Source organism: Trypanosoma theileri (assembly GCF_002087225.1).
Source record: "Trypanosoma theileri isolate Edinburgh chromosome Unknown TM35_Tth_21_V1, whole genome shotgun sequence".
In the NCBI taxonomy this organism is placed as follows: domain Eukaryota; phylum Euglenozoa; class Kinetoplastea; order Trypanosomatida; family Trypanosomatidae; genus Trypanosoma; species Trypanosoma theileri.
The window spans coordinates 45,447-73,029 of NW_021639863.1; the positions used below are offsets into that span (position 1 = coordinate 45,447).

The window sequence follows — 27,583 nt, forward strand, 5'->3', positions numbered from 1 at the left end:
AGTGGACGCAATTCGCTGGCAGAGAAGGCGCCCAAACGCCAGACGTAGCGCTCCACAAAGAATTTCTCACAACCAATGGGGCAGCATTCCCATCCCCCAATGGGGCAATCAACACATTATACGGCATAACGCGTCTCTCGGCGATTTTGATTCGGCCGCAATAAAAGTTTCATAGTTCTCCCGGGGCCCATTTCCATGGTAGAAGGCTAACCGGAATAAATTCCTTGCAAAAAAACAAAAACACCTTTGCAGAGACTTTGGGGCATTAGAAGCATAAAAGAAATATAGAGGGACAAACAGCCTCTGGCATTGGAATGGCTGCGCGGTTGCCGGCGCCATTGGGTAAACCTGAAGCATCTTCTTTCCGAACCCCCACCGTGGCACCGAAATGCACCACTCACCTCTCGGTTGACCCTGGGTGATGGGGGATAAAAGGTTGGCAAAATTACTCTTGAAATAACCAAGTTCAGACGCACGAAAGGTTTTCTTGTTCAAGGCGCATCCGCAACCATTAGACACCACATTTCCGCATCATAGTACCCAAGACAAATTGCCAAAATGCAAAGTGAGAAAGGATGCTGCGCAGACGAGTTTGCTAAAATAATACATAACCCAGATTGCCCATCCATAAAACCTTACGGCAAGATAATGAAACCATGCCCCAAAACCCAATATCAAGAAATTTCAGCCAGCCATCAAAAAAAAAATTAGAGTGTATTTGATATTCAAGAAATTCTTCCCTAAACCACTTAAATGTGTGAAGGCCGTTTGCCCTAATATTAAAAAAAATTTTGTCGCGGAAGCAAAGGGTCCGGCTACATTTCTGCCGCCCGGCGCCTCTCTACCCATGCGGAAATGTCACGAGCCATGGGGGACAATTCGGTCAAACCAGCTCTCTAAGCCGCTTTTGCATGAGTATTGTGTCCCACATTCGCTGCAGGTGGCGGGGTCTGTTGCTTTGTTTAGTGCATAGCGCGGTCATTTTAGCTCAGTTGGAATAACGGGTAATGGTATGTTGACTCGTTGGGGATTAAACCAGCGACAACCAGGGGGAATATGGGGTCGCACCTTGCGCAGAAACCAGCCATAGCGATGCGAAGCACCTGTGCGAAAACGTGCTAAGGCTGTTTCTTCCTCTCTAGTGAGTTCCGGATTGTCTTTGGTGGGGTCCCAGTGTCCAGTGATTTTTGATCTATGGGAGGGAGGGGGCGTATCCTCTCCGTTAAGTATGCGTTTGGCGTAGGCTATTATATCTGTGATCCAAGTATCAGTTCTTTGTGGGAGTTCTGCATCTTTTTAAGCTTCTGTGTCGCATTTTTCATTTTTTACTACACCGCAGTGGCCAAAGATAAATTGTAGTCGTATACGGGCCTTGCGACGTTGCACTTGAAGGATCAGTTTCCACAGGAGGCGTAGTAATGGGTCTTTTACGGTCAGTGGGCCTGTTTCCAGTGCCGTGAGAAGCGACAGTGAGTCCGTGAAAATGGAGACCCTGCATGGCGTTGGATTATTTGCGGGAATTATTTTGAGGAGTCTCCGTAAACCTTCGTATAGCGCTACGGATTCAGCTGTGTAGCTGCAGGCTAGGGGGCCAGCGCCTCTATGTGTGGTACAGAGCAGTTCACCATCTTTGTATATCATTGCTGCTGCTCCAGATTTTACTCCGAGAAATACGGAGCCATCAGTCCAGATTTCATAATGGGTACGCGGCGGCGGTTCTGCGCCTTTACGGCGGAAGTGACGGGCTATCCAACGCTCGGATGCTTCTCTTTTCTGTTCTTCTGGGTCATCAGCTGATACGTTTTCCAGCGATGTGAAGAAGCGAGCGCGTTTACCGAACCGTAGAGTTGGTGTCAGTAAAGAGGGCTCGCGTGGCTCTATAACAAGTGTTGGATATATTTTCATGATGCGTTCATAGAATTCTCGTACTGGATGGGTTTCGTGATAGACTTGTTCTGCGCTTTCTCTTTGAGGGATCCACCTCGTGTTTGGCATCGCATTAAATATTTTAGGCTCCGGATCATGGCCGTCATTTCTAATGGGAGAAGACGGGCTTCACGTAATGCGTCGGCGGAGCGACATCCATATGGGATACCTGCTATGGTTCGGCAAGCTTTGTTTTGTCCTGCATCGAGGAGTTTGCGTGAAGTGGGAGCCGCATCCCAATACCAGACCTCAAAACCGTAGAGTGTCTGGGCTTGAACTAGCGTCAGGTAGAAGGCTCGAAGGACGTCACGCTTCGGTCCCCATGTGGTTGAAGAGATTGCTGCGAGTTGTAGTAAACGAAAATTCATGCGTTGTTTCGTTTGAACCACATGGGTAGACATGCCTCGGTAGTTTTGGAATATGATGCCTAGGAGTTTAGGTGCCTTCTCCGGACCTACGGGGATACCGCGTAGTTTAAGAGAAAGGGGATGCGGGTTGGTGGTACCAAAAAAAGTGTACTTCGTCTTGCCCACGTTGATTTCCATAAAATAGTTTCTGGACCATTCGTCCACCACGTTTAGTCCTTGTTGCAGTGTACTGTTGATGATGTCTCCGTTGACGTGTCGTACTGCTAGTGTGAGATCATCGCCGAAAAACCCATGAAATAATAAGGGAACTTGGGATAATCGTTTGCTTAGTGTGTTCATTACTATAATGAACATAAGCGGTCCTAGAACTGTTCCTTGTGGTACGCCACGGTTGAAATGCATTAAAGGAGAGGATTTACTGTTTACTCGTACTTTGGCTTGGCGTCCTTTCAGGAAAGATGCAGACCATCGAATGATGTGCGATGGGATATCCATCTCACGCATCGCACTAACTATTCGATCATGGTCTACAGTATCGAAAGCTTTGGCGTAATCTACGAATACTGCACCTGTACGCGAATCAGGGGTGGGTCTTGTGAGGGCTGCGCGTAGATGCAATAGTTGATCTAATGTAGAGTGGAGAAGCCTGAATCCAGACTGTTGTGGGGTCAGTTTGTTTTCAATGACATCTCTAATTCGGGCTGCAATGATCCGTTCCATTAATTTGGACAGACAACTAGTGAGGGTAACTGGTCTGAACGAATCTAGATCTGTCGCTTTCTTTCTGGGTTTAAGGAGTGGTACAATGATGCCTGCTTTCCAAGGGACTGGAACCACGCCCGTACGGAGACTCTCGTTGAAGAGAGCAAGAGTCTCTGCTTTGGCGCGAGGTCCAAAGTATTGGAGTGCCTCACCGTAGATACCATCTGGTCCTGCGGCCGTCGCTTTAGGAAGGAGACGCTGTGCCCGTTCCAGTTCTACTGTTGTAATGGGGATGAATTCTGTATCGGTTACTGGAATGGGTGGTGGAGGGTAGGAATGTGGATGACGTTTAGCTCGTCGTGAATATAAGCGGATAAAGTGCTTGGCTTTCTGATTTTCCGTGAGTACCGTGTTGTTAATCTTTATCGCCGGGGTACTGAGGGGTCGCGGGGCGTAAATCCTCTTCAAAATGTTCCAACAGCAGCCGTCTGCCACGGCCATGTTATTACAGAGGGTTTTCCATCTCTTATGGGATGCTTGTCTTGGCATTTCCCTTCTGTGAGCTACCAGTCCGTCTTGAGAGACAGAGGGTTTACAACTGTGAATCTTCTTTTCGATTTCATCTAATTCTGGAGCCCAAAAGGGGCAGTCTCTCGACCTCCGCGTGGAACCGCCGCAGCTGTTGCGATACGGATGGCGGAGGTCAGTAGTCGTTCTCTCTTGTGAACACTCATTTTCTCTTTAAGAGATTTATTGCGCTGTGCGTTCGTCAGTTGACGAAAGCGAGACCATTTCGCCTTCTTCCATGCATAAATGGGAGCGCGAGGGCGAGGGAACCGCAGCGGTTCGTCATCATCCACTACTGCTACGTCGAAGAGGATGATGTAATGGTCGCTATCCGGGGAGAAGGGTGCCGCCCATGACTCTAGAAGGCATTCTCGGGATATTGTCACATCTGGCGCGGACGGACCATGGCGTGTGGTGTGGCGAGTGCAGTCTCCAGTGTTATGAATAACGTAGTCATTATCTAAGCACTATTGTACTAGCACATCGCCACGGGTATCTGGGGGGATCGCGCGATCCCATGCCATTGCATGCGCATTAGCATCTGCACCATTGGGGTGAGGTCCGCTTGTCGTCAAAAGCGTGTCTAGTTGCGACGTTGTATATGATCTCCCCGGAGGGAAGAATATGGTGACGTCACTGTGAGCGCCAGACCTTCTGACATGTGGATCGTTGCATGAGCATGCTCAATGCTTGCAACTACGGTGAGTCCTCTTTTTACTGGCAGATCTTCACGCACAAGAATCGAAACACCACCTCCTTTAGAGGGGTGGGACACTCCATGATGTTGGTAACCAGCGATTGTGAAACTCGACACTATCGCACAAGATAGTTTCTTCTCACTAAGAAGGAAGAAAGTTACATTTTTATCAACAGAGTTTTTGAGACTTTCTTTCTCAGGATCTTGATTCCATTTGGTTTTATTTTTATTATTTTCTTCTTCTTATCATAAGGTGTGGGTTGCATGTTTGGTGGAAATAAAACAAATGCTGATAGAAACAAAACAATTCTTCTTTGATTCTGTTTTCGTTTTGGTAGGGAAAGATTAGCTGATGTTTATACCATCCCACACACTACCTCTCTGCTTTGTAGGTGTACATCTCATGATGCTCGCAGTTGGTATAGAGGCTTCTTCTAACAGTACAGAGAAGGTGCTTGGATTGTTCTCCCCCCTAGGTGAGAATGGAATTGTTGTTGCACAGGTTTTTGGGATGCTGGTTTTTTCTTTTCTGATTATCGTTCTTGGAATAAGTTTTCTTTATTGTTATGTCGTACGTCAAGTAAAAGAAGAGAAATGGAAAACTGAGTAAAAATTTTTTCTGCCCTAATACCAGCAGCATGAAGAAAAAAAATATGTTTCTTAAACGTTTTGTTTTCACTGGATTATACATACTGTGCGTGTTGTTCGATTCTTGAATCCCTTATTGCTTATGTAATTGCTTTATTTTTGATCTTTATTTTTATTTTATTTTTGTTTCCTGTAATATCGACTTTAGTCCATGAACTTTGAAACTTTTGAGGTTCTTGGGTCGGCTGATGGTACCTCATTTCTAAAAATTGAAATTGCTTGTGCTACACCTAAAGATCATTACTTTCGTTGTACTAAATCAGAAACAAAAGTAGAAGGCAAAAATGATATAACGTGCTCAACTGGTCTTCGTGTTTACGAAGGAGCCCAAGTACTTGCTGCATTTATCGTTATGTTTGGACGAATGCTATTACCAGAGCGATCAGTTGAAGGATGTTCTGAGGCTTCGAGAAACTGGGTTGTTGAATTGGGCTGTGGGTGTGGTCTTGTTGGATTCACAACTGCCACTCTTTTTCCAGAATTGTCTGTGGCTTTCACAGATGCTTCCCATGACTGTCTAGAATTAATAGAAGCAAGTGCAAAACGACTTGGTTTGTCACTTTTTCGAGGTGATTGTGATGAATTTATGGAATCTACACAGAATGTGAAGGATCGGACTTTAATTACGTATCCTCTAGAGTGGTGTAAAGAGGGCACGGATCAGTTACTTTCTCTATTAGGACGTTTTAGCGGTCGTAAAGAACATTTATTAAAAGGAGATATTCGTGCCATATTAGGTTCTGATTTACTTTACTACCGAGTTGACATTGAAAATCTCCTTGGAACTTGCAAGTCGCTCCTCCAGGCATCCATAGAAGGAAATGAAGAGGAAAACAATGGTTCCAGATGTTTTCCCAGTATGGTTGTTTTGAGCCATTTTATACGTATTCCTGATGGTGAAAGGAAATTACAAACTGCTGCATACAAATTGGGGTTTGGTATTGTACGTGTTCCCATTGAAAAATATATTACAGAAGAAATTATGCGAAGTCGTGGTTGGAATGGAGTTTCAGTTGTAGTACTTTTCTTGCGATACCCGGAAGAAAAATATGATCTGGAAGAGTTGAGTAAGGATGAGTTTCGAAAACAACGTGAAAAAGAGGATCTAGCTAACGCGAAAGAACTCTTCTGTGTAGGGAAATTGTCATTCCCAAGTGAGGCATTTGTCTGCTACTCAAAAGCAACGGGAGACAATGTTATCAGTGTATCTGATGACTCCATAATTGAGTGCGAACTAAGTGCTCTCCCATCTTTTATGTAGTGTAATTATTAGTTTATTCTGCAACCATTTTCGTTTTTCTGATGTTTAACCGCGTGATTTAATTAGAAGTCTTGTGTTTAACATTGCGTGATGAACTAAAAAATGTTTCTCTTCTTTTTTTTTTTTTCCATTTTTCTCCTCTCCAATAAAGTTTTTTTTTTTTTAAATTTTGGCTCTTTGTTTGACACTAGGATACAAACAGAAGCCCTTTTTGTTTATAACCTTTCGTTTAATATTTTGCTTTTTTTCATTTCTCTGATGAGTCGTTCTGTTGGGCCCCCTCCTGCTGTTGTTTCTGGTGAACCTGTAGTCGTTGTGGCAGATGTGGAGAAAGAAATACTGTCATCTGATGATGTCACAGCAGCTGAAACCGTTAATACAGAGCTCTCACACGAAAGGCAGCTCTTGAGCAGTAATTTAAAATCTTCTGGACTTAGTAACGACCTTGATGGCGTTGCTGTTGATGTTCATGGTTCTTTGAAACAAGAAGATTTATTTCTTCGGGGGAGACCAGTTCTTCGGAACTTAGTGGAACCAATGACAAGAGGTAACCCTCAACGTCAATTAAGTGCTTCATATGAACGAAGTTGTCCTTCTCCAAGTTATTTTATGTATCCTGTAGATTCTCATCCCATGTGCGAGAAATCGGTAACTAAGAAGGATGTTGCTAACCTGGGCTGCAAATGCCCGGATATACCACCAGTTAATCTTGACACATTGGACAAAGCAGATGTAACTACCAAAGAAAGTACAGATGTACAAGAAAGGAAATACGTTGCTGAATCTTCTACAAGACAGAATCTTTCAGCACCCTTACATCCTGTTCCTCAAACAAGGAATGGAACAGAAAAATGTACAGTTTTATCGACTCAAGATCTCCAGACCCAGCAGGGCACAATCTCGTTTAATAAAGAGACAGTAAACGAAAACTCATTTCTTTTGCCTTATCAAGCTCCTCATGAGCTGATAGGAACAGGAGAAGAAAGATCACTCTCTCACCCTCCGTCCTTTGAGTTGGGAAGCAAACAGGATATGCAAGCTTCTTTGGTGTCTATTGCACCTAATGCATTTGGTTTTTGCCTCCCAGAACCTTTTTATTGGCAGAGTCATTTTGGCAGTACCCTTGGTTCATCTAATGGTGCAGTTTATGGTAGTAACGATAACACACAATTATCTGTTCTCACTGGAATCAATGGATCCACTAATGTAAAATTAAATTTTCCTCATCCTGGTTTTGAGAGAGAGCTGAGTTCTTTGAGTCAACCGGGTTTGGAAAATATACATAGAGAAGTAAACTCCATGTGGCATGTAAGGGGTAATCAATTCTGTAATTCAGCACGTATGATTCGATGCAGAATGAATTCTTCAGAGCTTACTGGTACTGAAGGTCAAAGTAAACCATTGATACACAGCAATCGCAGTAATGAAGGATCAAAAGCCCTTTCTTCACATTGGGGTTGTTTGCCACAGTTTGCGAATATTCTTGATGTTTCGGAACTCATTGAAGGAGGTAATCGTAACTTGTCAAATCCAGCGACGTTTATTGTCCCTGTACTAGGGTCTTTTGTTTCTGAAGGTGAAGAGGGAATTGCTGTGGGGAACTCACAGGATTCCCGTACTTTGGCGTCACTTTCATTGTTTAGCCCTTGACTCTGGAGCAATTTCGTAGGATATCCACCATGATGATAAAGAGCAGAGTGAAGAGGCCAACGCATACTCAGAAATCACGGGTGTGAAGTGTTCTTTTTTATTTGATTTTTTTCTTTAAATATACGTGTATGGAAGTGACTTCGTTGATTGTGAAATGAGAGAATAGTCTAATATGTCAAGTATCGTGTTTGGGTAATTACCCACATACATAATCCTGAGACGGATGGTATCGGGAAACAAGAAAGAAAGATGCATAATCTATTTTCCTAAATTCATTCTATGCGTCTGTGCTCGGATGTTATGAAGAGAGTCTCTTTCTTGTATTGTATTATAAAACTCCATCCAAATTTCAACCTCTCTTTTTTCCTTCCTTTTTTTTTTCTTCCCACTTTTTTGGTTGGGAGTATTGCAAGCTATAAAGGACGTCTTTACGTTCCGTGAGCTTGCTACTATATACCTCTCTTTTTATAGTTTGTACATTGATGTCCCCGATATACCTGGAGTTGTTTTTTTTTTTTTTTTGCTACTGTTTCTCTTTTTTCTTCCCCTTGGATGTATGCAGTTTTTTGCTTCAAATGGCAGTAATGTTTGTACCAACTTCTTTTGTTGACATGTAGAAGAAAAGTAATATTATACACACATACACATTGTATCAATCAAAGTGCATGCTTTCTAATTATTTATGGAAAAGCATTCTGTATTAGCAGTTGATGTCATGTCCTTATCCATCAAAAGAACATTCACCGAGATGATTATTCTAGGTAACAAGAGAATAATAGGAGTGGGGTTGTCTTCTTGTAGCTTTTTTTTTTTTTTTTTGACATATCTCTCTCATGTGTTTTTGTTCTTTTTTTTCCTTTCCGTTTTTTTTTTGTCTTTTATTTTTGCTTTTATTGAAGGAGATCATGAGTAGTAGGTAATAGTTGAGTTGTGCATACACTGAATGACGTCACCTGTTAGGCTGTACAGTAATAGAGTCTGTTCAGCGAGATCTCCTTCTAAAGGGCCACCCATACATTTCATCTTTTTGCATGGGTTTCTTTCTCATGGCAATTCTTTACTTTCACTTGCACGACGACTGCAACGGGGTTGCACTTTAGAAGAGCAATGCCGACAGGTGGAGGCCATCACAGTTGATTGCAGAAATCACGGTCTCTCGCCACATACATCAAGTCACACACTTGATGAACTAGTTGCTGATATAAATATGTGGATGGAAGAAAAGGGGTATTTAATTGCAGAGAACACAGTTCCACCGAACATATTGGCTGTAGGACATAGCATGGGTTCCTTGGCGTGGACAAAGTTTCTTATGAATCAAGAGAATGACTCTAGACGGGAAGGACGAGTTTTTGTCTCTGGTTTGGTGAGCTTGGACATGCCTCCACTTACAGGTTCTTTGTTTCCTTCCTCTATTGAAAATGAGTTGTCTGAATATATGAACCTTATGAAAAAAGTTAATTTATCGAGTATTAGAGATATGCGTTCTGCCCAAGAGGAGTTTTCAAGATGTGGTATAAAGGACCGACGTGTGCGTGACTTCTTTACCACTAATATTCGTATTGTTCGAGCTAATGGTAAAGTAGAATCTCCAGCATTATGGAAATGTAATATTCCTGTTTTGGAAAAGGCCTTGCAACGTCGCTCTGTCTTCTTGTCTGACACTACTATCAAAAATAGTGCGCATTGTAAGATTAGAGTTCCTATTCTCTCTGTTTTGGGAGGGCTTTCTCCAATAGGAGGAGACACAAAGTACCATGGATTGTGGAATAAGTCTGCAGTTAACGTGAAGGAGTATGTTCTTCAGAATGCCGGGCATAATCTGTACTATGATAAGTTGGAGGAGACGGCACAGCTAATAGAGGATTTTGTGAGAGGGTTGGACATTCAGCATAATTTGTGACGCGAGTCACATATAAGGCTGTGTAGGCATCCTCATTCTGGAAAATCCTGAACAATCCTTTTTTTTTTTTATTTTGCTACTTCACAGAATCAATAGGCATATCAGTCAATAATAATAATAATAATAATAATAATAATAAGAGCTGTGTATGAGTTTTTTTTTTTTTTCCTCACCCTATTTCACAAGAACTATTTACAGCTACCATTGGCAACGTTGTTAGGGAAACAACCAAAAATACTAAGTAAAGAAGCCAAGGTGACGATAGGAAAAAGCAAAAAGAAAAGAAAATAATAATCCAATGACTAAACAGGTAGTTGTAGAAGTTATATCTGATGTGACCTGTCCTTGGTGCTGGGTGGGGAAGCGATCGATCGAAAAGGCTGCGAGTGAGCAGGATATCCCCCTGGAGCTTCACTGGCGGCCGTTTCAACTTTACCCAGAGATGCAGTCACCGGGACCACGAGTTGTAGATGTGCTGGGGAAGAAGTTTGGCAGTGAGGTAGTGCGGCAGTGGATGCAGCTACCGGAGACTATTCCCCTAAACAGGCGCTCAACAGCGTCTGATCTAGGTCTGCAGTTTTCTCTGAGGGGTGACGCGCGCACATTCAATACGTACAATTGCCATCTCCTACTCACGTACTTTGGTGAAAGGCAGCGGGACTACAAACTCCAATCAGACCTCCAAGAGGTACTTTTTCGGCGAACCCATCAGGAGGGAAGGAATTTGGGGGTGCTCTCTGAGTTGGTAGAAGCCACGAAGGAGGTGGGTATCACGAGGGAGGAAGTACAAAGTATACTTGGAGACAGGGATTTGCAGAATTTCTTGGATGACGTCTTGCGGCGTACTCGACTGCATCCACCACGTGGGTTCAACGGAGTACCACACTTCACGTTCCCTAATGGCCAAATCATAAGTGGTAGTCAGAATCTGTGTGTTTTTGCAGAAGTGCTTCGAAAAAATGTATAGATTTAGTAAAAGTAAGATATTCTCAGCATTTATATACTTTCTTTTCAAGACCATGTCTAAAGTTTGCACTTTTTACTTATTTGTTTATTATTATTATTATTATTATTATTATTATTATTATTATTATTATTATTATTATTGTTTTATTATTTCCGTGTTTGGCACAATTACCCTAGGTTCTTGTCATATGGTTTTTTTTGTTTTTTTTTTTTTTGCTGGTTGCTTAATCATACATTGGATCTGAGTTTATGATGATGTAATGAGGGATAAGATTGGTTTTTATCTTTTCAAACGAGAACAATAATTCTTACCTTCTTTCTTTTTAACTAGAAAACTGATAGGTATATAATTAGATCAAAAAATAACGAAAAATCTGAGGATTCAAATGTGTAGCCCCATCAATCCAGCAGAAGTGACAAGGCGTGTAAGACAGTTTTTTTCAACTGCCCCGCCGTCTACACGAGATATCATCTGCTACCATGCTCGTTTAAACACTGAAAAAGTAGAAATGATATCTGAAGTCACATCCTCTGATTTCATTACTACTCCTACTGGTACTAATAATGATGCTACTTTTGTTCCTGTTGCTGCTTCGCCTTTAGCAGATAACGGAGGTACTTCACTTGAGACAGAGGGAACTATCATGTCATGGATCATGTGTGCTGATAGTTCTCTTTCAGCCGTACCAATAGGGAGCTCCAGTGACGCCAGAGTAATAGAAGGTGTCGTTGATGAAGGTATTTTATGCTTTATAATCGATGCACTGACATCAGCCCATTTGAGTGTGGTGACAGAAGTGTGTACTCATGTCTCGGTATCTCTCGATGTTGAGTTTCTGCAGTCACTCACTACAGAATGTGCATTCACGCTGAAGAGTCGTGTTTTGCGTGTTGGTCAGCGGATTTGTTTTTTATCTGCAGAGATTTACCAATTTCAGAGTGGTAAGTCGGTGCTGTGTGCAAAAGCCAATCACGCCAAAATCTTCTATAGGAAAGGGTCACAACGTACATCCAAGTTGTAACTTTTTCTTTTTGTTCCTCCACAGCATGCGTTTTCTGTTTTGTAAATATCATAGTTCTTCCATTAAAAGTATTGGTAACGTGAAAAAATACATGTGATAAGTTTTTTTTTTTTTTTTCCTTTTCTTTATTACAGCTGTTTTCTTCCATTATCTCTCTCTCCCTTTCACTTATGGTAGCGTGTTGACATCCACTAGCAGTAAACCCTTTAACTCACATTAAGATCTTGTAAATGAAACCCGCAACCCTTCGACCACAGGCTGAACCGTGGAAACCCAGAAACCCCGAAGTAGCATCACCGCATAAAACATCCTATGCTCTTTTGCCACAGCCACAGCCACAGCCACAACAACAACCACCACAACCACAACCACAACTTGGGCTGACATCAGAGTCAAGTAGTGCTCCGTCGATAAGTTCTACAGCGGCAAAGCTTTTTGTAGGTCAACTTCCCTTTGAGAGTGATGAAAATCGACTCTATGAACTCTTCAGCGCCTACGGTACGGTTGAGCAGATCCACATTTTACGCGATCTGAATAACCGTAGTAAGGGTGCTGCCTTTGTTACGTACTCAAGTGTGGAGGAGGCAGATACAGCCATTTTCACACTTCATAATCGGTACAAAATGCTTGCGAACCGTATGATTCAAGTGAGCTATGCTAAGAACAGTCCAAATATTTCTCCATTCGGAGTCTGTTCTGCCATTACGGTGCATCAAATGAACCCTACAAATCCTGTGCCGGACATTGCAAATGTGACTTCCGACCGAGGCCGGTTCTAGGGAGTTGTACATTCTTGATTGGGGAATATACATATATATCTCAGTGAGCGAGAGAGAGAGAGAGAGAGAGGGGAGATAAAGGAGAGGTCTGCTGAACTATCCCAGGATATGTCTGAGACGTTACAGAAAAGGTTTATTTTTTTTTTTGTCGTTTCTTCAGTTCATCATCTCCCCGTTTGGGGTTCCCCATTTTTCTTTGTTCATTTTGTTGCTCTGCGCGTCCGCATTTCTAACTGGGCGTATGTACGCCTTTTAAGAATACACGTAAGAAGGTGAGGGAGATTAAAAAAAAAAAAAAAAAAAAAAAAAAAGAATTGCGTGAGCCCCTATAAATGACCGTTGATTTCCATATGGTAATCTTTTGTGTGTATTTTTGCCTTGCTTGTGTTTGCATGCTGAAGTTGAGACGTCGCTATTACTCCCCTCTCTATTCCTTGCACCTTTTTCCTTGCATTCACTGTTTGCAGTATCAATTTCCCTCTGATTTGATTTCCTTTTTCTTTTGGTGAAAAGCACCGAAAGAGGAAGAGGAAGGGGAGGTGGTAAAAGGGAGAAGGTTACGAACAACTGTGGTCTGGTGGGAGTATAGTGCTGAAGAATATTTATTTTGCGATACAAGTTTTATTGTTGCTGCTTTATGAGAATCTGTGCCGCATGATGTGTCTTTGTGTGGTGCTGTTGTTAGTTGTGAAGAAGGTGATGGTATTCGGTCTCTAAAAATATATACATATGTTTTGTGTTGCATTCTTTCTTTTTTTTTCTTACCGCATTCTGCTGGCCTTTTTCTTTTCTTTTCTTTTCTTTTTTCTTTTGGGATTTAGTTGTGTATTGGATTTAGTGGAGAAAGGTATCCCTGTGCGACGACGCACACACGTGAATAGCAACATAGAAATATTCATACATACGAAAAATAAATAAATAAACAAAAACAGTTCATATTAGTAGGAGAGGCAACGATTAAAAGATTAATTACCCTTATCCTTCCCCCTTTTTTTTCCCCACTAAAAGAAATACAAAGAAACAACAATATTACGCCAAATGCGCTTTGGTTCTCGCAGGTTGTATATAACTCTTGCCGGGGGTGGTATTATAGGAGGGACGGCTTATTGGTATGGGACTTGCAGAAACAGAGCGAACAGCACAGCACCACGTCAACTCTCTGCTGACGAGTTTAACGCCTTACAGGACAAGGATCTCCTCACTGAAGCATTCCGAGCAACACATCTACCATGGAGCGGAAGCACTCAACGCAATGGACAACATCATAAAGGGCAGGACTTTAGCATGACACTTTATCGCCTCTTGGGATGCCCGTACTGTGCTAAGGTAGAATGGGTGCTGCGTTACCATTGTGTCCCATTTGAAATAGTAAATGTTGACACACTCTCTGGCGAAGGGATTCCAGATTCTCGATACACTTTAGTGCCTCAAATACGATTGACTCGAATGGAAGATAGTTCTCATCCTGTCTCTGGAGAGGATGGGGAGGGAGTCTATGTGGTGGATTCTCAGAAGATTATTTCCTCATTATCTGTTCCTTTGGGATTTGCTGAACAGCTTGAGAATCAACGGGTCTTGGAAACACGCCAGTGGATTACAGAACGGTTTCAAGCCGTGAGTTTTGTAGTTACTAATGGTACTTGGAGAGATGCATTTGCTTCTTATCCATATGTAACCCCAACACGTTATCACAATATATTTTTTCATGTATTTGGGGCATCTGTCCTATGTGTCCTCTCAAAGTACAAGATTCAACCAAGTCTTAAGTCTCAGAAATCTGATATGAGTGAAGCACCACCCAAGGATACACATGTGTGGCTGCGTAAAGAGTTGGAATTCTTTTCTTCACGTTTACAGGATGATCCTAGCCAAAAATTTCATGGCGGTAAAGAACCAGATATAGCGGATGTGGAAATGTATGCAGTTACACGTATTATTGATGCCCATCCTAGACTGAGGAATATTCTACATGAAGGGGATATTGGAGAGTGGAATGCTGCAATGGATGATGTGATGCAGAGGCGCATAGCGAAGAACGCTTGAATCTATGAGGCTAAAATGCAGAAGTTGGGATGATAATTAAATATGTTTGTGTTTCCCTCCCTCCCTCTCTCTCTCTCTAGCTCTCTGTGTATGTAGGCATCTGTGCATTGTAGAAGTGAAGAAGGAAGGGGTGGGAAACTGTATACAAATCATAGTGGTTAACATATTTCGTTATCGTAATAATGTTTCTACTTCGTTTTCAACATGTTTTGCTTTTTTTTTTTTTGTTATTGTAAGAAATTAGCTGGATGGTTTTTTTTTTTTTACCGGGAATTAGAGAAAGGAATATGCTTCTAGAGAAGGTCTATATAGTATAGTGGGTTCTGAGTGGAAAAATATTTCTTTCCTATTTGTTATGCCTCTTTCTCTTTCTCTCTGTGGAGATATGATTGGCAAGAAGGAACGCCCAGAGGAAGGATTTGGGTTTTGACTGTTTGTGTTACCATCTTATGTTTCCATCTGAGTCCCTTCCATACTAAGGAAGAAGAGTTTGGCGAGGTAGTAGCCCTAGGGAAACTGTCATTTGGTAATTCCCACAGGGATGAATTTCTTCCGGTAGATTGTATAGAAGAATTAATTTATTTCTTTTCTACTTGTTTTGCAGCTTGCTTGTGTGACAAGGGTGTGTATGCACATGATATGGATAAACTCTTTTACACCCTTTTTTCTTATGGTACTTTTCTACAAGATTTAGCTCAAGTCAAGAAGCATAATTTTCTTTGGGGCTGTATTTCTGAGAAAGTCAAATTATCCACTCACGTTTCCTGAAATATATGTTCTGTTGAGAACGGGGGAAAAAAAAAACTATTTTATAGAGGAAATTGTGAAAAGAAAAGCGTAAATATCTTTTTTTCTGCATTTCTCTTTCTTCCTTTCTTTCTCTCTTTCGTATATATATATATTCCTTTCTGTTTCCAGTGTTTAGTTGTATTAATAATAACTTTGACTGCTCGTCTGGAAATAGAATAACCCCAACCTTAACCCCAACATCGATAAAAGTACAAAAAAAAAAAAAAATACTTTATAAGTATTCACAGTATCAGAGATGATGCGGCGTAACGGACTTGGAAAATTACCAGCATTGGGATTTATATCAGGTTTTTTCCATCAGCAACTACACTGTCAAAGCTGTATGTGCAAAACCAATGCACCATTAAATTCTGAACCTCCTGTTGAGGTGCCATCAGGGAAAAAAACAACTGTCTCTGTGAACGATTTCAAAAGTTGTATTCTAAAAAATCGCATTTGGGCAATTCACCCTGCAGGAAAACATGTCACAGTATATGTTGACTCCGGAATTTACGCCTGGATTGTGATGGATCGTGCTGGCTCCAGCGCTAATGCTTTGGGTGAAGAGTTTGTAAAATGTATGCATCAAGCATTAGATATTGTGGAAAAGCTTGTGGCAGAAAATAAGGCTCGCGTTGTTATCATTGCGAGTGCCAAATCTTCCTTCTGTGTTGGTGCTGACCTGGATCAACTGTACCCTCTCACAGACAGAAAAATGGCATCAGAAGCGGCTAAAATGGGTCATGGATTGTTTAATCGTATTCAACAGGAGCCTTTTCCTGTTGTGGCTGCCATAAATGGTCTTGCTTTGGGTGGTGGATTTGAAATGACCCTTGCTTGTCACCATCGTCTACTAGCATCAAATGGATCTGTGGGTTTACCAGAGTGTTTGTTGGGTCTTCTTCCTGGGGCAGGTGGTACAGTACGCCTTCAACGTTTCGTTGGCCTTGCTACAGCAGTTCAATGGATTATGACTAGTGTACCTGCAAAAGCACCAAAAGCAAAGAAAGCAGGTGTACTGGATGCAGTTATTGAGGCAGAACCTCGATGGGAAGGTGAGGAACGATTTTTTGAAGGTGTACGAAAGTGGTCTGGCAGACTCGTGGATAAACCATTAAAACCAATGAAACGAAAAAATATATCATTGATGGATCGTTTTTTGGAGCGTACTTCATTTGGACGAAAAATTGTTGGCAATAAAACCATTGAAATGTTAAATAAAAAAACAAAAGGAAAATATATTGCGCAATATAAAGCATTAGAAGCTATTATATACTCAGCTGCTCATTCAGAAAAGGAAGGATTGGCGAAGGAACGGGATATATTCAGTGAACTTTTGGTTACACCAGAGGCAAAAAATCAAATTGCTTTATATTTTCTTGATGAAGGGATGAAAAAGAGTGAGCGAAAAACCGGAATTTCAAAGGATAAAGTACCTCCTGTACGTAAAGTGGGTGTAATTGGTGCGGGAGTAATGGGATCTGGTATTGTTCACTACTTTGCCAACAAAGGTATCCCTGTGGCGGTAAAGGATGTAAAACAAGAAGCAGTTGACAAGGGTATTGAAATGGTACGAGGGGAGTTTAAAACGGCAGTGGTAAGAAAGAAAATAACTCCTACTGTTATGGAGGCTAAAATGAAATTGGTAACTGGTGGAACTTCTGATACCGTGTTTCATGATGTTGATGTAATTGTGGAAGCTGCAGTTGAAGTTATGGATATTAAAAAGAAAATTATTCAAGAAATGGAGAATCAAGGTGTCATAAATGGTAAAAATATTTTCGCTACTAATACTTCTTCACTTAGCTTAACTGAAATGCAAACAGTTTCTAAATACCCAGAACGTATTGTTGGGATGCATTTTTTTAACCCAGTTTCAAAAATGCCATTGGTAGAAGTAATTAAAGGAAAGAAAACTTCAGCTGAAACAGCGGCAGTCATCTTTAATTTGGCACTTAAAACTGGTAAAAAACCTATTATTGTAAATGATGCACCAGGTTTTGTTGTAAATCGAATTCTTGGTGTTTATATGGCTGAAGCATCTCGTCTTGCAATAGAAGAAGAAGTGGATTTGGCTTTAATTGAGAAAGCTATGCTTAATTTTGGGATGCCTATGGGACCTTTTCGTCTTTTAGATGAAGTTGGTCTTGATATTGCTTGTCACGTTGGACCGGTACTCTCGGAAGGGATTAAATCTAAACGATTTGCTGTCGGTTCTCAGGTTGAACAAATGATGAAGGATGGTTACCTTGGCAAAAAAAATGGTAAAGGATTGTACCGATATGATGCAAAAGGAAAAGAAACAGTAATGAATACTGAAACTCTTGAAAAATATTTTCCTCAATCTAAGAAAAGTAAGGATGAAAACGAAATTGTTGATCGTTGTGTTTTACTTATGGTTAATGAAGCTTGCTATATTCTACAAGAAGGTGTTGCTGCCACTCCTGAAGATGTGGATATTGGTATGATATGGGGCACAGGTTTTCCAGCATTTCGAGGTGGTTTGTTGCAACATGCGGATCACCGCGGTCTTCAAGCGGTTGTTGGTAGACTTCGACAATTTCAAGATGAGACAGGAAGTGATCGCTATGCCCCAAGTCCTTTGCTACTCACGATGGTAAAGGAAGAGAAACGATTCTTCCCGAACAGACCGTTTGTACCCTACAAGGAACGTTCAGGTTACCCACAAGTTAAGTTTTACTGAAAGCGGAATGTCTAGGGAGGTGGGGGAGGGGGTGGTGTAGAAGCGCAGGTGAAAAAACAGGCGGCAGCATGAACTAAAATAGTTGAAGGGTTTTTGCTTTGTTTTTTTGTTTCTTGTTTTTTCCTTCCTTGTTAAAAAAAAAAAAAAAAAAGACCCTCTCTTATGTTATTATTATTATTCTCCCTCTGTTGTTCTCACCTTTTTTCGGATTTGACATTGGGCACGCATATACGCGTATGAATAATAAATATATATTTTATAAAGTTTTTAATAGCACGGACGATGCCAAACCTGATTGCCAGTATTTCTTTTTATTGTTTTGTTTTGTTTTATTTTTCATCGCTTATTTTTCGTACGCGTTTGAGCGTTGCAAATTTTTACTGCGCCCGCTTCTTGGTGCGCATTCCCGGGTTTTCCGTTTCTGCGAGCGTCATCTTTTTGGGTTTTGTTAAAAAATTTTTTTTCTGGAAATTTCTCTGTTCGTTTTATCGTTCTCGTTGTCGTTTTTTTCTCCTTGATTTTTGCGAGGCCGGAGGTGCGGGGACCAAAGTCCCAAACAAACCCGCTCTTCAAACTTTTTCCCCCTTCTCTTTTTTCTTTCTTTTACTTTTTTAGGCGTTCCTGTTTTTAGTTCCCAAGAGGGCGTGGAGGGAAGGAAAAAAGAAAAAAAAAAAAAAAAAAAAAAAAAAAGAGGACGAGATGGGCGGCGGCGCTGCCCCGGGACCCCTTCCCCCCGGAGGATGGAGGAGGGATGGCCCTCTCCTGCTTTCCGGGCGCCCCGCGGCCGTTCCCCCAATTTTGGGCCCTCGGGCGGGGGGCGGGGGTTCGAAAGCCCCCCTCCCTCCCTCGGGGGGCGCGGTTTTCTATTTTTTCTTTCTTTCCCGGGGGTGGCGGAGGGGGGGCCCCCCTGGCGGCTTTGCCCGCCCCCCCCCTCCCTGGTTGGGGCGTTCGGTTTTCATGTGGGAACGCCGGCCGCCTCGCCCGCGGTCCCAGGCCCCCGGGTGGCGTATGGGGTCCCGGGAATTTCTCTCTGACCCCCTTTTTTTTTTTTTTTTTTTTTTTTTTTTTGACTCTCCAGAGAAACGGTTCCAAAACAAAAGCATGCGCTTTTGCATGAAAAGAAAGAAAAACCTACACTAAAAAAAAAAAAAAAAAAAACATTTACCAACCACAATATCCAAATATAACGGCAACCCGCCCCCTCCCAAAGAAAAAAAAAAAGAAAACAGAAATATCCGTTTCCAGAGCCCACCCTCGCCTTTTTATTTTTTATTTTTTTGCACCGGCCGGCGCGTTCCATAGAGAGAGGCCGGCCGGCAGCCGCACCCCACCCCACCGGGGACAAAGCCAAAAAAGATGCGAAACAACACGCGCACACAGAGACGTAAAAACAGAGATCGAAAGAAATATGTAAAAAAAGAAGTTTTCTACGGGCTAGCGTTCGCCCTTTCCTCGATTAGTCCGCGAACCGAAATAGGCTCTCCCACCGGAAGTCTGACCGCTTTAAGTCTCGCCAACGCTCGTTCGAGCTCCTCGAAAGGGTCATCACTGACTGCTGCAAGGACGCTCTTTAGGTATCCTAGATCTGTTGCAAGCTGCTCAACTGCGGCGGCTTCCTTCTTAGCGGCATCTGGCTGAGAATTGGGAAAATAAATAGTGATTTTTCCAACTTTTTCTTCTATAAAATCAGCCACGGCAGTTCGCACAATGTCGTCAAGCCAATACTCCGCAACTTCTTCCAGTAGTTCCTCAATTCCTTCAAATCGAACATCACCATCTCCGCGAAGCCCTTCCAAGGCTAGTGGGATTTCAACAATAGCTTCGCCAAGTGCTCGTACAAGCTCCGTTGGTGCAACTTGAGCCGCTGTGTAGGGAATGGGTGAGGGCGATACTACACCTGCAGTTTCATCAACACTTTCACCCTCTTTGAATCCCCACAAACGTTGCGATTCGTATCCTGCAGCTTTAGCAATAACTGGTTCAATAATAGTCCGTTTCACAGCATACTGGCAGTCCTGAACGCAGTTATCAAGAGCTTCTGTGAGGGGTCCCCAGAACTGGGTGCGAAGCTGAGTATCCACAGCATCTGCTACACTTGGATATAACCTTTGTAATTCAGGAGAACCGAGGTAATCAGAAATATTTTTTTGACCTGTTAGTAGCAACTGTCGCACAACTGTACGAGCGGCAGAGAGTCGCTCAAGTAAACTTTCCTGTGGCGTCCTTGGTGTGGGTCGTAACCGGGAGATAGCTTCTAAAATAGCTTCTCGCCATCTTGAAACACACATTGGGAGTGTTTTCTCTGGAAAAAAACGAACGATACTCTTTACAGCATCCATTACTAAATCCATTGCCGCTTTAAAACGCTCACGTTTCATAGTAATTTGTGGATCTTTCACAAGAGCTTCTAAACGACAAACTTCACGTTGTGTAAATGCTTCCAATATATTAGATTGAGCAAATAATTGAATCATTTCAGAGATAGCATAAGCAGAAATCTGTTTAGCAATCTTCTCTCGTAACTGAGAATAATTTTTAATGTTTTTATTTTTGTTATGTTCATTTGTTTCATCCCCAATTTTGAGCTGTCGCATCGCATCACAGCAAAGAACCAAATCTTGATTGCGCTCTACTCGATCCAAAACGGGTACCAACGCTTTGGCGATACTACCACTTACCTCATCCACCATCAGTTGTAATACTTTCACTGTACGTGATTCCTTCTCTTGGTGTTTTATAGAGTTTTTTTCTGTTATTTTTGCGTCTACGTCTTCATTTTCCTCAGTCTGAGCCATACACAAGAGAAAATCCAAATGATCTGCAAGAGCATGTCCAATAGATGGCATTAATTGAGTTTTAAGCACCTCTGCCGCTCGGGTAGCAGAAATTGTACTAACTGTAGAACCACTTTCACCAAGAAGCCGCTCCACTCTCTCTTTCTCATTCATCATACTTTCCACAGCATATTGTTGAAGAATAACATCAGCACGACCAATGGCATCAAGTACTTTCAATAACTGAGCTGCACGATTTACTTCCCTTCTCCGTAGTTTCTCCATACATTCTACTTCTACAGCATGTTGAACAGTCTGCTCATACCGTTCTACAGCTTCTTGCTGCTTTTCACCAAAGCTCACATCTACTTTTTGTAACTCTGCAAGATTGCTTCGAAGTTGACCAATAATCACTGCCACTGCATCCATGTCAACCTCTGTTGGAGCTGTACGCAACTGTTGCATAACATCATCAAGTTGCTTCATATCATTGTCTACTTCTGAGGCTTTTCGAAGCATATCAGCACATCGAGTAAGTTTATCTTGAGTTTTTTTAAAAGCATTCAACTGTGCTACATATGGTTTAGCGGCAGCCTCTACTGCTGACTGTACCACTTCTTGCATAGTCTGTAACTGTTGTTGTAATTGTTGAGCATCTGTAGCCATTCGACCAACTTCAAGTCCTGTTCTCGGCAATCGCACTAGAGCCTGTGTGATAGTGTCTTCCACAGATCCTCCAACCTCTTGTAAATAACTTTGTAGTCGATTAAAGAGTCGTGTTACTCGAGCCTCCACTTCTACATCGTTTTCCTCTGAAGTATTTTCCGTTGATTTCAGGCTTTGCAGTGAGGAATTAATCCACCGCTTAACGTCCATGTGTTCACTAGCAAGTTGTTCGAGACGAATTCCCCCTGATCCAGCGTGAACAGCAGGATCAGTACCTGTGGATTCACTTTTTTTTTGAGAAGTTAGACTATTTTGCATAATATACTTATACGAATATCTAATTCATTTGAAGAGAAACACAGGAGAAATAAAAACAAAAAAATAAAAATAAAATATAGAGCGTTAGGTTAGGTCTCAGAAGAGAAGAAAAGAAAAAAAAATATAGAAAGAAATAAAGAAAATGAAAACATAATTATCAAAAAAAAAAAACCCTAGGTGTTTTTTTTTTTTTTCTTTATCATGGATGATCCGTGCAGAGTAATGTGATTCTTTTAATTCTTGATGTAGAGAGTTAGGGTTTAGCAGAGAAAAGATTTTCCTCCCCACAAACGCAGTGCAGTCAAGACACCACTTCGATGAATATTAAATATGGGATTTATAGGACATAGTAGCTCCTGATTTTTCTCTTCCTTCTTTTTGTCATTGTTACTATCATTTAATGTTAGTACAACACCATATTCATCGCGTTCCCCAGGGATATATCCACGAGAAATTGATTCTTTGTAAATAATTCCTTCAGAAAGAGGTGGAGTGGGCATGTATTGTAGGTTTTGGGCTAAACTCATACCAGAAAGGGCGTAACATGTATGATAGGTGTCATTTGGACATTCTGGTTTATCTTTTAGTCCACCCATCACTTTATCTTGACAGCAAGATAGAATATACAACATTTGACGTCTCTGATTAAATAAAAAATCTCCAACTTCCTCATCAAAGAAGGAAGAGGTAGAAGGTGATGAAAGAGTATTCATAAATGCTTTAACATTCCCTAATTGCTCTTGACACGTTTCCTCCGCCTTATACCAGTCATCTTCATTAATAAGAGATATACTGGATACATCAATTAACTGCGCCTGATCAAGCAACATAATCTCTCGCGCTGTAAGAGACTGAGCCCCGCCTTTTTGTGTAAAAAATCGTGCATAGGCCTCACCTACTCCCATCAACACATGTGAAGCACCCACCCAGTACGAGTAACATGAATCCACAAGTTTATTAGTTCGTCCATTAAATCCACCCTCAAATTTCATTTGCCGTGATGCCAACCAGCGACGCAGGGAGGTGTACTTACACAAATGCGGTTGCTGCATCAACAGAAGGCTGGCAAGTCCACACAATGTATAAGACCCATGGGCCTCTGATGCCCCACTCGCAGATGAAAAGCCACCCTCATGTGTCTGGCAAGATGCTACAAATTCTGCTGCTTGTCTAGTCAGAATCTTCTCATCTCGTCCATCTTTGTAAGCCACAACATCTTCCAATTGCAGCAGCGTCACGAGGACGGCTACACAGTAGGACGCTCGGACATCTGCCTCTCCACCAATATGTACACGGAAACTCCCATCATCTTCACGAAGTTCAAGCAACCATCTTTTAATAGCTGCTCTAGGAATAGAACGCAAATGTAATGGATTCCCTAGCATACAAAGTGCACACACCGCCGCATATGATGCAGCAAGATGTGGTTTTTGCGCTAATCGGCCACCTGCAAATCCCACAAGACGTTTTCCATCATCATTAGAATCATCAAGTAACTTATCAGAGGGTTGCAAGAAGACTGTTTCTGAACAGTTCGTATTTTGAGTTGTATTATCATTCTTCTTGTCGTCATTGTTAATTTCTCCCTTGAGTACATTCGTATCACTACTTTTGGTACTCATACTGGTGTCTGCTTTTTCTTCTTGAAGACAAGCAAGGAGGAATTCTCCGAGTGCATCAGGCGAAATATTCTTGTACAACTCTTCTTTAAAACCAAGTAATTCTGCTGTATGTAAAACCCAAAAAACAATCCATGGTTGCACACAATATTGCCTTTCCACAGCATCCTTAAACCCCAATAGGGATAATAAAACATATCTTTCATGCACGCTACGGTACAAATGAAGATTACCAGCAGAACTACTCTTACTTTCATCATCACCCTGTATTTTTTCTCCACCATGTTCATCAAAGTTAGCATCAGGATGTGAAGCCCAAAGAGCATATACTTCAGGTTGATACAATTGCAGAAACTCTAGAAGTTTTAGTTCCACATCACGCTGGGCCAGCGTCGTTGACGTGGCCTCTGAAAAACACACACGTGGGTCACCCATGGAAGAAGCAGCAAGACTTCAGATATATATATATATACCTTTGTCTATACACCTATGTAGTACCTCTCACTTCTCTCTGCAAGACAGAAGTTTTGCCTTCTTCTTCTTCTTCACAAGGCAATATACAATATCTATATATGTACTGGGGTATAAAAGTTAAATATATATACATAGAGAGGGAGAAAGAGAAAACGAAAGAAAAAAGGGGGATTACATAAAGTTCACATTATTTAGAGTGCACGGAGATAAACTTTAACCTTGCAAGAGCACCCTATATCAGCAAGTACGTGAAAAAAAAGAAAAAAGAAAAGAAAATCACTAAAAAGAAGATGCACCTAGAAAATCAATATAAAAAAAATAAAATAAAAAAAGTTGTCACATGCCACTATTATAACCCCAAAAACTACTGCCGAGAGGGTTTAGGTGCCAGCTCTCTTTCATACCATTCTCGTCCCTGCTGCCGCTGGATTTCTTCAGCGTTGGTAGATGATGGCCAGTACGATGGTGTACGTGCTACTGAAAGTGGTATATTTCTCCCTCCCCATCGAACCTCATTCATTTCTCTTTCCATCTCTCTACCAGCCACTCTTTCCCCATCTTGATTATTCCTACTGACATTGTCTGTATTCCCCTGTTGTTGTTCCTGTTCTTGATGTCCTGAATTCGCCAATTCATATAATGCGTGTCGTACCAGTTCCGCACGCACCTTCTCCTTTCGGACATTCTGTACATGTCGACAAATAAATATAATACACATAAGGGGAATGAAGATGCATAATAAAAATACAGAAACAATTGTTACAACTGTTTCGTTTGAGAACACTACCACACCAAACGAAAGATCATTCTCACCTGGCACATATAAAGCAGGATCAGAGTGTTGTAAAATGGGTCCAACTGCTACACCCAATGGTGTGTAGTTGAGTTGCTGTAATTTATGTAAATCATCCGCCATCACTCCATACCGCACAAGTGTGTATTTGAAATTTGTCTCATCCCCCAAATCCTTACCACCATTCCGGCAGTAAGAATCACCGGTTAGGGTAAGATTACCCCAAGCACAGTACTCCAGAAGCTCCATTTGAGTGAAATCACTAAAATGATTTCCGGGTAATGTAACAAGGATGTCCAGTAATGATTGCAGAAAAATATCTACAGAAAAATTTGTGGGGGACTGAGTTAATATACATGCAAAGGGCATTGGAAACACATTTACTAGCATCTTATCGTTATCGGGAATAACGGCGTATACTTCCACTGTTTCTTTCCAAACTACCAGTAGAAGCAAAAGTAACAGCAGAGGAAGAAGTTCACGGCCATGCCGATGATGATAAACAGAATTGGGGTGTGGTATCATATCTCCAATCTGTTTTAATATATTGACACTACTAACTCAGTTTCGTTATCACCTATTCCTTCCTATGTTTGTATACATGTGTTTCAATAAATTTATCAAAAGAAATGAAAATAATAATAATAATAATAATAATAATAATAATAATAATAATAATAATAATAATAATAATAATAATAATAATAATAATAAATAAATAAATAATTAGAAAGTTTATTTAATAGAAAGAGAGATATGGTCATGTTTACAACATTTATTTGATTTACATATATTTTCTCTTTTTTTTATTCTGGTGTTTCCGAACGGAATAATACTTAAAATCACCTACATTGCAATGAAAAATAAAAATTGCAACGTTTTTCTTTTTTTTTTTTTGTGATTACTGATCCCTCATCAGTTTATTGAATAATAATAGTAAATAATAATAGTAATAAACAATATATATATATATTATGCATAGCGCCGAGGCCGTATACGGTTGCGTCGCTGCATTGAAAGAAGTACAACTACAAGAAATATCATGAAAAGTGGACCAAACGTAAATAATGGACAACTGTCATTCGTATCAGCCGCGTTATAATTTTCAGCTCTCAACCTCGCCAGGCACTGTTGCAGTGCTGGAGCATCATTTTCATCCCATGAGGTGAATCGAAAGAGTTCCTTACCTTTTCTGTCAAGCACACGATGTGTGATACGTCCATCTTTTTTGCAGTGCAGCATTACACCATACTCCACGGCGTGGAAAATGCTTTCCTCCTTAGTCCAGCTCTTGTGTTTGAGTGGAAAATGCAGACGGAGTCCAGCTCCACCACCACTGTTAGCATAATACTGATACCCTTTTTTTGACACCTGCAGGTAGTGATTATCAGCATGTATATACACAGACGCACACGACTTTTCCATGAGTGGAATAAGCCACTCCTGAAGCCACGGGAAGTTCTCATGTGGTCCATTAGCCAATACCGGGTAATGCCCCACTACCACTTTATATGGAACATTAGCATATGTATGCAGAAGCCAATTCTCTACTATTTGTTTCTGTTTTCCACCATCCCAACAGGATTCCATACTATTTGCGCAGCGATGTAAAAGCACTGTATCAATTACCACCACCACCATGTCAGTACTGACTTTAATCGCATAATATGGATAGGGCATATACCAACGGCCCGATACTACCACATCAGAGGTGGTGAGATGATGCCAGAGATGTTTATACTTCTCCTGTTCCTTCGTGGCATATGTGTAATTCACCTGTGCCCACCAATTACCGTAATAATCGTGATTACCTAACGCCACAAGCCAGGGCACACGCTGTGTCGCATTTCTACCATCATAAAAACTCTCAAAAGTTGTAAAAAATCGATCATCATATTTATCCCGTACACCATGCTTGTAAAAGTTGTCTCCTGCCGCCACAATAAAGCGAATATGTTCGCTATTGGATGAGGTATCTTCATTGCTCTTCGTAAGAAGTTGTGAAATAAGCGACGAGACATCCTGCTGTCCAGAGAGTTGGGGTGGTTTTCCACCCCAGCAACCATGAGAAATAAAACAAAAGTCATCATTCTCCCCACCTACTGTTTCCCCATTTTCTCCCGTACCTGCAACAAATTGAGATGCTGTTCTTCTTTCTACTCCTTCTAGATTTGCTCCTCCTCCTCCTCCTCTTCCCATTATGTCTACCATATCTTTATTGTACGGCCCAAACATTATCTCTGCGAGGGGAATGTCCGGCACAGCAGGGTAAGCATCTACAACAGAAGGAAGAGCAACGACAAGAGTAATAACGATACTTAAAGCTGAGAAAACACAGGGGAACGGCGAAGGAGAGGCAATACCACCTAACATCATCATTTTAAAGTATGGAAAAGGTACTTTACAGGCGAAAAAACCCCAACAATGACTGCAACAATAACCGAGAGAAAATGTAAGAAAACAAAAAGAAAGAATTTCAATAAAACGCAAAAAGGAAAGAGTTCAAAAATTTCTCCTTTCCTTCTTTCTCTTCAAGTAATGAGAAAACGAATTAAATCACAACTCGAGTTCCTTCCTTTTTTTTTTTTTTTTGGTCCCTTACCTATTAAACCCTACAACTACTACATAATTCACATCCCCAAGCAAAGAAAAAAGAAAACGAGAAAGCATAAAATCACACAAAACAACATACAAAAAAAAATCCCAATAATATATTGGTTTTTCCTTTACAATCATACATCACGCATTAAGTACTCCACTGTCTATCCGTTACCTAAACTTTTCTTTTGTCAACAAGTAAAAAAGTAACACACAACATATTTTGAAGACAAGAAGAAAAAAAAAAAAATAAAAAAAATGAAAGGATGCAAAAATAAAAAAAGAAGAAAGTCATTTTCCTACTTTCACTATAAAT

The 27,583-nt window shown here is 41.2% G+C and overlaps 13 protein-coding genes across 13 annotated transcripts; 8 read left to right on the top strand and 5 right to left on the bottom strand.

Moving 5' to 3' along the window:
* Positions 1 to 1,296: 1,296 nt before the first annotated feature.
* On the bottom strand, positions 1,297 to 1,905 carry TM35_000211190 (Tbingi protein; the record flags this gene model as incomplete). The annotated part of the gene is made up of 1 exon (XM_029026969.1): positions 1,297 to 1,905. One exon carries the CDS (start codon positions 1,903 to 1,905, stop codon positions 1,297 to 1,299), a length of 609 nt encoding a protein of 202 aa, XP_028881579.1.
* Positions 1,906 to 5,059: 3,154 nt separating this feature from the next.
* TM35_000211200 (uncharacterized protein) lies at positions 5,060 to 6,169 on the top strand (the record flags this gene model as incomplete). The annotated part of the gene is made up of 1 exon (XM_029026970.1): positions 5,060 to 6,169. One exon carries the CDS (start codon positions 5,060 to 5,062, stop codon positions 6,167 to 6,169), a length of 1,110 nt encoding a protein of 369 aa, XP_028881580.1.
* Positions 6,170 to 6,427: 258 nt separating this feature from the next.
* Positions 6,428 to 7,819, top strand: TM35_000211210 (uncharacterized protein; the record flags this gene model as incomplete). Its single annotated transcript, XM_029026971.1, has 1 exon — positions 6,428 to 7,819. The coding sequence occupies one exon, from the start codon at positions 6,428 to 6,430 to the stop codon at positions 7,817 to 7,819; it is 1,392 nt and encodes a 463-aa protein (XP_028881581.1).
* A 943-nt stretch (positions 7,820 to 8,762) lies between these two features.
* Positions 8,763 to 9,722, top strand: TM35_000211220 (abhydrolase domain-containing protein 11; the record flags this gene model as incomplete). The annotated part of the gene is made up of 1 exon (XM_029026972.1): positions 8,763 to 9,722. The coding sequence occupies one exon, from the start codon at positions 8,763 to 8,765 to the stop codon at positions 9,720 to 9,722; it is 960 nt and encodes a 319-aa protein (XP_028881582.1).
* A 298-nt stretch (positions 9,723 to 10,020) lies between these two features.
* Positions 10,021 to 10,689, top strand: TM35_000211230 (DSBA oxidoreductase; the record flags this gene model as incomplete). The annotated part of the gene is made up of 1 exon (XM_029026973.1): positions 10,021 to 10,689. One exon carries the CDS (start codon positions 10,021 to 10,023, stop codon positions 10,687 to 10,689), a length of 669 nt encoding a protein of 222 aa, XP_028881583.1.
* A 385-nt stretch (positions 10,690 to 11,074) lies between these two features.
* On the top strand, positions 11,075 to 11,710 carry TM35_000211240 (uncharacterized protein; the record flags this gene model as incomplete). The annotated part of the gene is made up of 1 exon (XM_029026974.1): positions 11,075 to 11,710. One exon carries the CDS (start codon positions 11,075 to 11,077, stop codon positions 11,708 to 11,710), a length of 636 nt encoding a protein of 211 aa, XP_028881584.1.
* A 230-nt stretch (positions 11,711 to 11,940) lies between these two features.
* Positions 11,941 to 12,489, top strand: TM35_000211250 (RNA-binding protein; the record flags this gene model as incomplete). Its single annotated transcript, XM_029026975.1, has 1 exon — positions 11,941 to 12,489. One exon carries the CDS (start codon positions 11,941 to 11,943, stop codon positions 12,487 to 12,489), a length of 549 nt encoding a protein of 182 aa, XP_028881585.1.
* Positions 12,490 to 13,527: 1,038 nt separating this feature from the next.
* On the top strand, positions 13,528 to 14,532 carry TM35_000211260 (glutathione-S-transferase/glutaredoxin; the record flags this gene model as incomplete). Its single annotated transcript, XM_029026976.1, has 1 exon — positions 13,528 to 14,532. One exon carries the CDS (start codon positions 13,528 to 13,530, stop codon positions 14,530 to 14,532), a length of 1,005 nt encoding a protein of 334 aa, XP_028881586.1.
* Positions 14,533 to 15,577: 1,045 nt separating this feature from the next.
* On the top strand, positions 15,578 to 18,025 carry TM35_000211270 (trifunctional enzyme alpha subunit, mitochondrial precursor-like protein; the record flags this gene model as incomplete). The annotated part of the gene is made up of 1 exon (XM_029026977.1): positions 15,578 to 18,025. The coding sequence occupies one exon, from the start codon at positions 15,578 to 15,580 to the stop codon at positions 18,023 to 18,025; it is 2,448 nt and encodes an 815-aa protein (XP_028881587.1).
* A 1,427-nt stretch (positions 18,026 to 19,452) lies between these two features.
* On the bottom strand, positions 19,453 to 21,783 carry TM35_000211280 (uncharacterized protein; the record flags this gene model as incomplete). Its single annotated transcript, XM_029026978.1, has 1 exon — positions 19,453 to 21,783. The coding sequence occupies one exon, from the start codon at positions 21,781 to 21,783 to the stop codon at positions 19,453 to 19,455; it is 2,331 nt and encodes a 776-aa protein (XP_028881588.1).
* Positions 21,784 to 22,043: 260 nt separating this feature from the next.
* Positions 22,044 to 23,837, bottom strand: TM35_000211290 (protein farnesyltransferase; the record flags this gene model as incomplete). Its single annotated transcript, XM_029026979.1, has 1 exon — positions 22,044 to 23,837. One exon carries the CDS (start codon positions 23,835 to 23,837, stop codon positions 22,044 to 22,046), a length of 1,794 nt encoding a protein of 597 aa, XP_028881589.1.
* Positions 23,838 to 24,240: 403 nt separating this feature from the next.
* TM35_000211300 (uncharacterized protein) lies at positions 24,241 to 25,194 on the bottom strand (the record flags this gene model as incomplete). The annotated part of the gene is made up of 1 exon (XM_029026980.1): positions 24,241 to 25,194. The coding sequence occupies one exon, from the start codon at positions 25,192 to 25,194 to the stop codon at positions 24,241 to 24,243; it is 954 nt and encodes a 317-aa protein (XP_028881590.1).
* A 447-nt stretch (positions 25,195 to 25,641) lies between these two features.
* On the bottom strand, positions 25,642 to 27,048 carry TM35_000211310 (tartrate-resistant acid phosphatase type 5 precursor; the record flags this gene model as incomplete). Its single annotated transcript, XM_029026981.1, has 1 exon — positions 25,642 to 27,048. The coding sequence occupies one exon, from the start codon at positions 27,046 to 27,048 to the stop codon at positions 25,642 to 25,644; it is 1,407 nt and encodes a 468-aa protein (XP_028881591.1).
* Between the last annotated feature and the right edge of the window lie 535 nt (positions 27,049 to 27,583).